Source organism: Salvelinus sp. IW2-2015, linkage group LG17 (assembly GCF_002910315.2).
Source record: "Salvelinus sp. IW2-2015 linkage group LG17, ASM291031v2, whole genome shotgun sequence".
Lineage (NCBI taxonomy): Eukaryota > Metazoa > Chordata > Actinopteri > Salmoniformes > Salmonidae > Salvelinus > Salvelinus sp. IW2-2015.
The window spans coordinates 35,127,151-35,139,430 of NC_036857.1; the positions used below are offsets into that span (position 1 = coordinate 35,127,151).

The 12,280-nt window shown below is 49.0% G+C and overlaps 1 protein-coding gene across 1 annotated transcript in view; it reads right to left on the minus strand.

Moving 5' to 3' along the window:
* Window positions 1–12,280, minus strand: part of LOC111976655 (agrin-like) — a 411,714-nt gene that overhangs the window by 255,638 nt on the left and 143,796 nt on the right. The window contains exon 3 of the mRNA XM_070448114.1: window positions 7,005–7,043. Within this exon, the coding sequence (XP_070304215.1) occupies window positions 7,005–7,043 (39 nt within the window). The remainder of the gene's footprint in view (window positions 1–7,004; window positions 7,044–12,280) is intronic.

Below are 12,280 nucleotides of genomic sequence, written 5' to 3' on the forward strand. Positions count from 1 at the left end.
GAGGGTAAGTAAGCCTACAATCACCTTCCCCTTCGTTGCAGGAACCCTCTCAGTCCTCGAACAAATGACTTTTCAATTCAAACACCATGTCTGCTGGTACAGAGTATCCTCCAGGGGACACTCTCGGTGACGAACGCCAAAATGAAGGATTCACAGCTGGTGTATTCATTACTGCCAGGAGAGGTGTGTGGGAGACAGCTAGCAAAATGAATCCTGACTGTAGGTAGCTCAGGTTTCCCATTTGGTTTTCTTGTTTTTGTCTTTGTGGCCCAATTTCGCCAAGATAAAACATTTTTTTTTGAGTGAGAGTAGACCTCTCTGTCACCAGTTGGTCATCACTTCACTTGAGAGTACATTGACTCTACTTAAATCTGACAAGAGGTGGCGAGACAAATGCCAGTACCCGACCACCTGGTGCTCTTCTTGCTTGAGTCACTGGCTTGAAAGCCATAATATCAAATATAATAGTAATATCATAATCATATTAACACCATATAATAGCCATTATAGCAATCGGACTGTCACGACATCCACCGAAGGTGGCTCCTCTCCCTGTTCGGGCGGCGCTCCGAGGTCGTCGTCGCCGGTCTACTAGCTGCCACCGATCCTTTTTCCTTTTCTTTGGATATGTCTGTCTTGTGTGTCAGCTGTGTTCTATTTGGTTAATTAGGGGGGGTATTTAAATCTCGACATTTCTTCCAGGTTTTGTGCGGGATTGTTTCGTTTGATGTCATTCAGTTTTGGGTTGAGTTTTTAGGTTCTGTTGTACAGCTGGTTTGAGGCTACTGTTGTAGTCCTGTTTTTCCTGTTCTTTGGACCTTGTTTATTAAACGCCCCTTTTCGGAAACTTACTTTCTCCTGCGCCTGACTCCACACCCACATCTCCTTTTGGAGAGACCTGACAAAATCCCGCACCTGAATCATGGAGTCAGCAGGAGTGGACGCGCCCGCCCCGTCCATGGAGGAGCGTGTTCTCCAGCATTCAGCTGTACTACACCCTTTTGGGACAGCCATGGATCAGGTGAAGGCGACAATGGAGAGATGGGAGAGGAGCGGGCTCCCTACCCCGTCTTCCCCCACTCTCCAGCCTGCACCACCACCTTCTCCGGCGGCGTCTGGCCCCAGCGGGATTCGGCTCGCGCTCCCGAGGGAGTACAATGGGACGGCTGCCGGGTGCAAGGCGTTCCTGCTACAGCTGGAGCTTTACCGGTCGACCGTTCGCCCGACTCCCTCGGGAGAGGAGAGTGTCAGCATTCTCGTCTCCTGCCTTTCGGGTAAAGCCCTGGAGTGGGCCAACGTGGTCTGGGAGGGCCCAGACTCGGCGAAGGACCATTACTCAGAGTTCACCCGCCGCTTCCGGGCTGTGTTCAATCACACACCAGAGGGCAGAGTGGCGGGGGAACGGCTGTTTCATCTAAGGCAGGAGACGAGGAGCGCTGGAGTTCCGGACTCTGGCCGCCGGCGCGGGGTGGAATGACAGGGCCCTGATGGACCATTATAGTTGTAGTCTGGGGGAGGACTTCCGCCGGGAGCTAGCCTGTCGAGACACCACCCTCACTCTGGACCAGCTAATCGCCATGTCCATCAGGCTGGACAACTTGCTGGRTGCTCGCGGGCGTCCAGATCAGGTCCTGTTCGTTCCACCTCCCAGCGCTCCTGCTCCAACACCCATGGAGTTAGGGGGTGCTTCTGCTAGGGCAACCGGAGGAGGAGCCTCCTACTGCACCAGTTGTGGTCAGAGAGGACACACTGCTGACCGGTGCTGGAGGAGCTCATCTGGGAGTCGAGAGGGCAGGCAGAGCATGGCTTGAACACCTCAGGTGAGTCAGCACCCGGCTCACCCAGAGCCCCCTGTTGGTCATATGTATYTGTTGATTTCCTTTCCTGAGTTTTCCCCCCATTCCCAGCATAAGGCGCTAGTCGATTCATGCGCAGCGGGGAGTTTTATGGACCGCGGTTTCGCGCTTAAGTTAGGGATTTCCTTGGTTCAGATGGATCAACCCTTCCCACGCCCTAGATAGTCGGCCGTTAGGGTCAGGGCTGATCAGGGAGGCCACGGTTCCACTGAACATGGTGACGCAGGGGGGTCATGAGGAGCGGATTAGTCTCTTCCTCATTGATTCTCCTGCGTTTCCAGTGGTGCTGGGAATTCCCTGGTTGGCTTAACACAATCCTAAAATTTCGTGGAAACAGGGGGCTCTTAAGGGGTGGTCAGAGGAGTGCTCAGGTAGGTGTTTGGGAGTTTCCATCGGTGCGACGACGGTGGAGAGTCCAGACCAAGTCTCCACCGTGCGCATTCCCCCTGAATATGCCGATTTGGCAATCGCCTTCTGTAAAAAGAGGGCGACCCAATTACCACCTCATCGACGAGGGGATTGTGCGATAAACCTCCAGGTGAACGCCGCACTTCCCAGGAGTCACGTGTATCCCCTGTCACAGGAGGAGACGGTGGCTATGGAGACATATGTCACCGAATCTCTGGGACAGGGGTACATTCGGCCCCCCACGTCACCTGCCTCCTCAAGTTTTTTTTTTTGTGAAGAAGAAGGAGGGAGGTCTGTGTCCGTGCATTGACTATAGAGGTCTAAATTCCATTACAGTGGGGTTCAGTTACCCGCTACCTCTCATCGCCACGGCGGTGGAGTCATTCCATGGAGCACGCTTCTTCACCAAACTGGATCTCAGGAGCGCGTATAACTTGGTGCGAATCCGGGAGGGAGATGAGTGGAAGACCGCGTTTAGTACCACATCTGGCCATTATGAGTACCTCGTCATGCCATATTGGTTGAAAAATGCTCCAGCCATTTTCCAATCCTTTGTTGACGAGATTCTCAGGAACCTGCACGGGCAGGGTGTGGTGGTTTACAGCGATGACATACTGATCACCTAGTCTCTGGTGCGCAAGGTACTTGGGCGACTGTTGGAGCAGGACCTGTACGTCAAGGCTGAGAAATGTGTGTTCTCCAAACAAGCCGTTTCTTTCCTGGGGTATCGCATTTCCACATCTGGGGTGGTGATGGAGTGTGACCGCATTGCGGCCGTGCGTAATTGGCCGACTCGCGGCTTTGGGCAGGTGGCTTTTGGTCGTCTGAAGGCGTTGTTTACCGATGCTCCCGTATTGGCGCAACCGGACCCCACATTGGCATTCATAGTGGAAGTGGACGCGTCCGAGGCTGGTGTTGGAGCCGTGCTATCACAGCGCTCGGGCACGCCCCCGAAGCTTCGCCCCTGTACTTTCTTTTCGAGGAAGCTCAGTCCGGGCAGAGCAAAACTATGATGTGGGGGACCGGGAGTTGCTGGCTGTGGTAAAAGCTCTGAAGGTGTGGAGACATTGGCTTTAGGGGGCGAAACACTCTTTTCTCATCTGGACTGACCACCGTAATCGGGAGTACATCCGGGCGGCAAGGAGACTGAATCCTTGTCAGGCAAGGTGGGCGATGTTTTTCAGCAGATTTCGTTTCACCATCTCTTACAGACCAGGTTCCCGTAACGCTAAGGCCGACGCACTGTCCCGTCTCTATGATACCGAGGAGCGGTCCATCGATCCCACCCCCATACTTCCGGCCTCTTGTCTGGTGGCCCCGGTGGTATGGGAGGTGGACGCGGACATTGAGCGGGCGTCCCGGTTAGAACCTCCTCCACCACAGTGTCCAGCTGGTCGGAGGTACGTCCCGCTTGGTGTTCGTGATAGATTGATCAGGTGGGCCCACACGCTACCCTCCTCTGGTCATCTGGGGATCGATAGGACGGTGCGGGCTCTTAGGGGGAAGTACTGGTGGCCCACCATGGCTAAGGATGTGAGGGTTTATGTTTCCTTCTGTTCYGTGTGCGCCCASTGTAAGGCTCCTAGACACCTGCCTAGAGGGAAGTTACAGCCCCTCCCCGTTCCACAGCGGCCTTGGTCACACCTGTCTGTAGACTTCCTTACCGATCTTCCTCTGTCACAGGGGAACCCTACGATCCTGGTCGTTGTGGATCGGTTCTCTAAGTCCTGCCGTCTCCTCCCTTTGCCCGGTCTCTCTACGGCCCTACAGACTGCAGAGGCCCTGTTTACACACGTCTTCCGGCACTACGGGGTTCCTGAGGGCATAGTTTCTGATCGGGGCCCCCAGGTCTCGATCAGCCTGACCTCTGGTTTTCACCCCGAGAGTAATGGGCAGGTGGAGAGACTGAACCAGAATGTGGGCAGGTTTCTGTGGTCGTATTGCCAGGACCGGCCTGGAGAGTGGGCGAGGTTCGTCCCATGGGCCGAGATGGCCCAGAATTCACTTCGCCACTCCTCCACGGACCTGTCGCCGTTTCAGTGCGTGTTGGGCTATCGGACTGGCACGACTTCCACCGAAGGTGGCTCCTCTCCCTGTTCGGGCGGCGCACGGCGGTCGTCGTCGCCGGTCTACTAGCTGCCACCGATCCTTTTTCCTTTTCTTTGGATATGTCTGTCTTGTGTGTCAGCTGTGTTCTATTTGGTTAATTAGGGGGGGTATTTAAATCTCGCCATTTCTTCCGGGTTTTGTGCGGTATTGTTTCGTTTGATGTCATTCAGTTTTGGGTTGCGTTTTTAGGTTCTGTTGTACAGGTGGTTTGAGGCTACTGTTGTAGTCCTGTTTTTCCTTTTCTTTGGACCTTGTTGCGCCTGCAATAGAGCTGACCATTCACCAAAGTCCAACCCGTGTTGTTCTACCTCGAGCGACGGACTGAGACTTTGCTCTCTGTGGCTGGGTAAATCTCTGTCACAACTGTCTTATTATTATCTGGAGACGACAGGCAGTAATTATTGTGTACTGAGTGCAAAAAATGGCGCTTTGAGCTGCAGCAGAGAGAGACTAATTAAAGGGTYCTTTGTGACTCACTTTTCGGCTGGTGATTAGCACTCATTTATTGGGTAGGTTCTGCCGTCTAATTGTAGGTGGTGTGCACCACAAATACTGTGCAACTGCTCTCGACTTGCGATGCAAAGACAGCAGAACCTCAGTGGCTTTCTATAGGCTTTCTAGTGCTGATCTACCAATAAAAAAAACACCTCTCCATCTCTCCTCACTAACTAGGAGAAATCGTCTGCATAATAACACGTTCAGAGATGAAGAGGATATATTTTTTAAATTCTTTAATATCTTCTCTCTGATTTTGGTTAATTAAGTATGTGGGAGTGTGACCTCGGGAACTGAGTTCAGTGGAATGGCCCCCTTCTGTGGAACAGATTTGACTAATGGTGGAGCTACGTACAAGCCTCGGAACTGGAACATCTACCACCATATCCCCAGGGGACAACATTCAGCAAGTAATGTGAGAGTGGCTAGTGTATTAGGGCCATCTCTAATTGGCCCACTATTCTCACCAGAAACTAAATGACCCGCAGACACTGTGTCCAACTGAAGACCGCAGATGGCTACTGCTGCTCCTTTATGTTTCCATAAAACCAGCCCTTTGCCGCTGACTGAGAGCCTGCACAACTATTGGAAATGTAATTAAGGCTGGCAGCAGAGCCTTTTAAACGCTTGACTAGTGCAGAAACAAACTGTGCCCTTCAGACAAGCCAAAACTTCCATATGAGCGCGGCGGCGAATCGATAAGAGCCACCGTTTTCTGAGGGAAAATGCAGAGGGGGAAAGATGCATTGCCTCGCTTGACTGCCCTCAGTTTCTCACCCGCACATACTTATAACTTGGCTCGGTGACACGGAAGCTCTTCTCCTCGAGAGCGAAATCACTTGTCGAAGCAATCTCGTGTGTCATTATAAAGTAAACAAATATATGCGGCGGTTCACGATGCTGCGTGACTGGACCTTTGGAGCATCTCCCTGTGATTGAGGGAGCCGGAAAATAAAACCGGAGACATCTCTCTCCTCTCGCCAGGTATTAAGGTGAGGCAAAGTTGAGAAACGCTTCAATCAAGCTCAATTACTCAGCAGCCGTATACCGCGGACACTATTTCACACCGACAAAAGTAATTGTCATGGCTCAGCGAGACAATCATATCTGCTGTCTAAAGCCGCTATAAATTGATACATTTGAACACAACAGCTCCCTTTCTCACAAACAGCTTTTGCCAATGGCCAGCCTATGAAGCTAGTGATTGAGCAATTATTGGACAGATTTGTCTAGCCCCCAGCAGTGCTTTTATTCACAGCTTCTGTGTAGATAGAGGCTTGGATCATTAGCCAACCTTTGGCTTTGTAGCCCCTACACTGTGTGTACAGCTACACATCTCAGCACTACCAGGAGTCCGCTGGTCTGTATGTCTGTCAGAAAATCCAGGGGCTACCAAACAGTGTTTCACGAGTTTGTTGCATTTACATCAGTTATCCAGAGCAAATAACAGGAGCAATTATGGTTAAGTGCCTTGCTCAATGACACAGACAGATTTATCACCTAGTCGGCTCGGGGACTTGAACCAGCGACCTTTCGGTTACTGGCCCAATGCACTTAACTGCTAGGCTACCTGCCACCCTAAATWCATGACCGAGCCAGAAACCAGCTGTTTCCCTCCAATTAAAGAGTGTGGAGATCCGCCATTTGCCAATAAATGAATGGTTCTCGTAGCACGCCCAGCAAACAACTGAAACAATAGCCCTGCATAGAGATTCCCATCTGTGGAATTAGGCCGTAAAGCGAGGCGTATATCAGGACTGGGCGTAGTGGAACAACTGGAACCTCCGTGTGTCCCTGGCCTACATTTGGCAACAGCTAAAGGGAGGAGAGGAGTGAGGTTCTGAATGGGGAAGAAGGACGAACTACTAGTATTACTGAGTCATGAGGCTGGAAACACTCTGGTCTAGCAGGTAAGAGACACATTAAGTTATCAAAGAGCAGAAGGCGGCGACGTGTCTCCCATGCTAAGGTGGTGGTGGCGGTGGTTCAAACTGAAAGCATCAGCCTTCAGAGAGGTGAAGAAGCTCGCTTCAAAGCCAGAGAGAAGTCAAGTCATTATTGGTAGGGGAGCCAAAACGATGTGATCAGCCGGTGAAGGTAGGGTAATGTTAGTGAGAGAATTCCCAGAGGACTTACCGTCAGGAGGCTGGGCTGGTGTGAAGTGAATAGGTTTGTCTGGAGGAGATAAAAGAGAGAGAGAGAGTTAGAAAGGGTTTTTTAGTTAAGGGAAGACTGAAGGACTTTCCCATGGGGTGAGCCACAGTAATTGAGTTGCTCCAAAAAAAAGCAGAGATGATACTCCTCTGGCTTGGGTTTATCGAACAGGTTTTAATAGAGTATCTGAGTGAATAGAGGTCCAATAGAGCTCACCAGAATGAACAATAATAATTGGTATTTTATGAAGAAACATATTCAGGTTTTGTTTCATTATTATCCTAGTTACCCTTTTCACGAATACATTTAAAAGAAATACCTCAAGTAGGCATATGATGAATGAAATATCCATTGAAGAGGACAACCTCTACACAGCCAAAAAGATTGGATCCCATCCCACCCCCATGTCGGGTTTTTTGTTCCAAATCGGTGCGTTAGCTCATTGTCTTCTACATGTTCCTGCTGCAATAATGCCTGTGTTATGTACTGTTATAGTCAAATAGTACCATTTCTATTTCAATTCCAGTCAATTCAGGAATTACACTGACATTCCAAATTTCTTCAATGAGAAACTTTCTGAACTGCAATTGAATTGTGTGTATTTATTTCATGAAAATAACTCAAAATATATTGTTTTTTAATTTCTTTCCCGAAGCCTCCTTGTGCCATTGAAATGCTCRGTCTGATTGTGTGGGTGTCGATACAAATGATCACATATTTACATACACAGCCTTGATTGACGTATAGGATCGTCTAGACTCCGCATACCCGTTTAAAAGTAGGAGGATACATATGTAAATAAACAATGAATGTTCGTTGGTTAGAAAATTCTGATCAGATTGTGATGTCATGATCTGGGCCAAAAACTCCATCACACCTGAACAGGTTGAAATTCCAGGCATTTTTTTTTTTTACAAACAGCTCTTTCACAATTTCAGAGTGTTATTTGGACCTCATAGTATGGAAATATCAACCCAAAAAAACAGGAAATTACTTTTAACCGCACTGCTCCTTTAATCAAGATCTATTGCATTATTCTATTATAATTATACTCTAGACAGTTTAAAACGCCTCCAGCGTTAAACTGTATTTGACTGGGTGTTGATTAGTCTTGAACTTTTTGCTCAGACAACACAACTGACACAGGATTCTAGTACTCAGAAATAGCCTGGCATGTGTAATGCACATGACGCTGAATAAAGCAGTGCTGAAAGATGCGTACATCAGGTACTGTGGTGGAACACCTATGTGGGTGTCAGGAAACAAATTGGGACTCCAGTGATACTGGGGTGTTCCTATTCGAATCCCGTTGCACAGAGCCAATTAACACTCATTGATATAACGCTTTGAAGACTTTACTGAKAACTGTAATTCAGGCAAAGCACAAACCAATGAAGCGTAACTTCGAAGACAGATAGTCCCCATTATACAACTTACAGACAATATGTCACCCGCGAACGCACTCGCTCTCCGAAAGGTCACTCTAGTGTTGCTTAATGGTAATGTTGCTGCTCATCTACCAGCCACCAGGAAAAGGACAGAATGAAGCTTATTCACCATCAGGCCATTTTCAATTTAGGCCGATAACCACTCCAAGTGGGGACATTCTCCATGCCAAGAGCTTTCTCTCTCGTCCAACGTCATTTCATCTGGCTACTTTATCCCACAGTTCAAAGTAAATGCCAAAGGCTTTGGGGGAGAGAAAGGACTCAAAAGGAAGGCTGCTTGGGCTGTGCGTTGAAGGAAAGCTGACTGAGATATCCCCCCACACACACACTTCATTCAGCCTCAGCCTTTAAGATAGCACCGGCAGAGGTCAAGTGGACCAGTCTTTCATATCTTGAGGTAGAGACTTCAGACACTCTATGGTGTTTTACAGTCTATGTCAATTAAGCGACATCCTACTGACCCATTACTTTTTTTCTTGTACCAAAACCCATGCTTGCATACTCATTCAGCATTCCCCCACGTATACATATACATCTGGCAAGCAAATGCACTCACGTAAAGCCTTCACACTATTGACCAAGACACACAAACACATGCTGGCTACAGAGAGACCGAGGGAGTGCGTTGTACTGTAGCAGGGTGTGTGTGTGTGTGTAGTAGTAGTACTATTGATGGACGTACAGTTGTTGAGGAAGAGCAGCACGGCGAAGCCCAGCGTGGAGGTGGCCAGCAGGATGAGACATATGTTACAGGGGATCATAAAGTATCGCACCACCAGGGACACCTTGTGTTGGTACATCCTGTCCCGCTCCGGGGGCGGCGTGGGGTAATGGCAGCTGGTCATACTCCACTTCAAGAGTCCCCCCCCCAACGGGGAGGTACGGGTAACGGGGTGGGAGAAGAAGAACCACGGAATAAAAATGACACGCGAAACGAGGGAAGAGGAGGAGAGAATGATAGGCTGGGTAATGGCTGGTAGACTCAGCTCTCACTCAAGCTGTGTTCCGAAATGGAGAGGGAGTTGCAGTTGCTTTCAGAAAGACGCGGCCAGAAGCTTTTAGAGGTTTCCAGGCAACTAATTTTGGAAACTAATAACATCCATTTGTGGGAAGAGGACAGACGGGTCTGGGCCTCCGCTCCTACAGCCCCCCACCTGCCCACACTACCTCCATTTTAATCCAAGCACTGGAAGCGAATCACGACAGATTGTATGTGTGGGGAGTGAGTAAACATACAGTATGAAAGTGTATGTGTGAACCAACCACACGTATGTGCACCTGGAAGTTCAAAGTACAGTAATTCCACAGTAAGGAGCCTCCTTGATCTCTTCACCGCCTTGGTCAACAATTCCACTTCCCACTGGTCTCCCGGCAGCCCTCAAGACAAAACGAACCAGGCACCACTGCGCTGCCACAGCATTCGTCAAGAGTGGCCCCTGGTGACTTGGCGGGGAGCATCTTCCTTCAGCCTCCTGTGGCTGATAAACCGGGAGCCTTGGGGCTAGAGCTCCGGCAGCTCTGGAGCTGTAAAGACATTCATTAGCAGCCTCCTTTTCTTTTCCTTACAAAACGCTCCGAGTAAAACAAGAACAACTGCTTCTTTGTATTCTTTGTGCCTGCAAGCTTATTGTTCCGTATAGCTCCAGTCAGCACCAAAATAAAGCCAGCAGTAACACGACTGTCTCCTCCGAGCACAGAGCTGCCCCTGTCACAGAGCTGCCCCTGTTGTCGCGTTAGCGTAATTAGCGGGTGGCTAGTAAGCAGCTGGCCACCACTCGCTAAACCATATGCTCTCAGGAGTGTGAAAGGGGATATTTTTTCCCACTACCCCCTTTCCTTGTTTCAAAACAACATGGCTCCCTTGCCACTCGCATTTGGGGGCCACCCCTGGAGTCCGGAGAAAGCAGGTCAGAAAAAAAGTAGAGAGTGGCGGGAAGTTGGGAGGGAAACTACACAAGTCGTCTTCTCCTTAGCGCTGTTCCGCCAGAGACCGGCTATACAGAAGTGACAAGCCACAGCCGACACTGACTGAAGAAAAATAAACGCACAAAGAAACAGAGAGATAAAAAGAGAGAAAAATACTTAAGAAATGAACAGAATCAATGAAGACTGTGTTTCTCTTTCTTTCCTCGTGTCCACCCAATGGCATATTCATCCAAAAACAAATTGTGGGGGAGGGGGGGGGGGTCTCTTGTTACTTCCCTCTGTCTGAGAGTGTCACTTGGTTTTCTACTTTTCTGAAAAACAGTCGCTTATTCACACATTTTTCATTGAGGAGAAGCTGCTCATTGAGGAGAAGCTGGCTCAATCTCGGTCTTTTCTCAAGCATCCATTCCTCTTGTCTGTTCCTCATCCAGAAGCTACTCCCGGTTGCTTGTCCTGGACCCTGCTGCTGACGATCACCTTCAAGTTGTTCCTCCGAGGGACAAGGCCATTCACTGGCAGCCAAAACAACAACTTGGAGCTCCGCGTATTCATAGAGTACTCACAGCGCACACAATCCCCAGGCAGCAGGTAGTCTACTGTGTCAATACACTTTGCAGCTCGGCCAGCCAAGCCCCAGCCAACGAGCGAGAGAGAGAGAAGCCAGCCAGCAAGCTGCAGACAGAGACAACCAGAGCAGAGCAGGAGAGCGATAGAGTGAGAGATGAAAGAGGAAGAGAAGGCGAGCGAGCGGTGGCGCCTGACACTTGGTCCACCTCTTGCATTTTACAACAGCGGCTGAGTGTGTCGTCTCCTGATCACCGTCAGTATTCGGAGCAGTGCTTCTCCCTGCCTGCCTCAGCTCTGACGAAAAGACAGCGTGGRGATGAGAGGGGGAGTGAAAAAGAGGGTCTGTCGCTAACAAAGAGGGGAGGGAGAAGGGGAAAGATGAGGGGAAATAAAAGCTTCAGGGAATACTTGAGTCCTGTTGGGGTGGAGGGCAGCAACAGTGCAAGAAAAAAAAAGGATTGGTGTCAAAGATGTCAACGCCCTCGTTTGAATGAGATAGAAACTCCCACTAAAGTCAAAATCAATTAAAAGGTTTCTGACACATAAAAAAACGAACATTTAATGACGTGAATTAATAAACCAAGGGGGAATCAAATAATATACATTTAAGTCAATCAAATATTGTCCAATTTGCAAATGCTAATTGGGCCAACACACTTCCAATCTGCTGGCAATGTGCCTTTGTAGAACCCCGCCTATACGCTTCACACGAATTAGCCCATATTCAATTAAAAACATATTCAAACTGTTGATTTTTGTTTGCCTCGCTCACTTTCATGACATCGTGCCACGTGTTTGTTCCCCTTTCCCCCATGATAAATAACAGACAAATGAATATTCCGCAGGTCTGGCGACTGATCTGAGGAGAACAAATTTGCACTTAAATCCATAGCCTGTAATTTGATGTGCTTTTTTAAAGAACTATTTACATTTCTGTTCAGATACTTATGAGGTCAAAATCGTGGGGCGGTCCCGTCTTGTTTTGAAACACCACCATACATCAATATCTACTTACACCAACACAATAGCAAGTGATCATCCGAGCAATACAGATGGAAGGCGGCATATATCAAATATTTATGTTCTTTCACTCACTCTCTTTCACCCGATCAATGCCTCACACATGAACGCGCACACACACACACACACACACACACACACACACACACACACACACANTACATAGACATGAATGAATGCGCACACACACGCGGACATGCATAGACACACGCACACTGATGCATAAAGTAGCTGCAGTAATACAGAAAAAGGCATGAGCAAACAATCTCATTGTGCCACACCTACAAACAAACACTA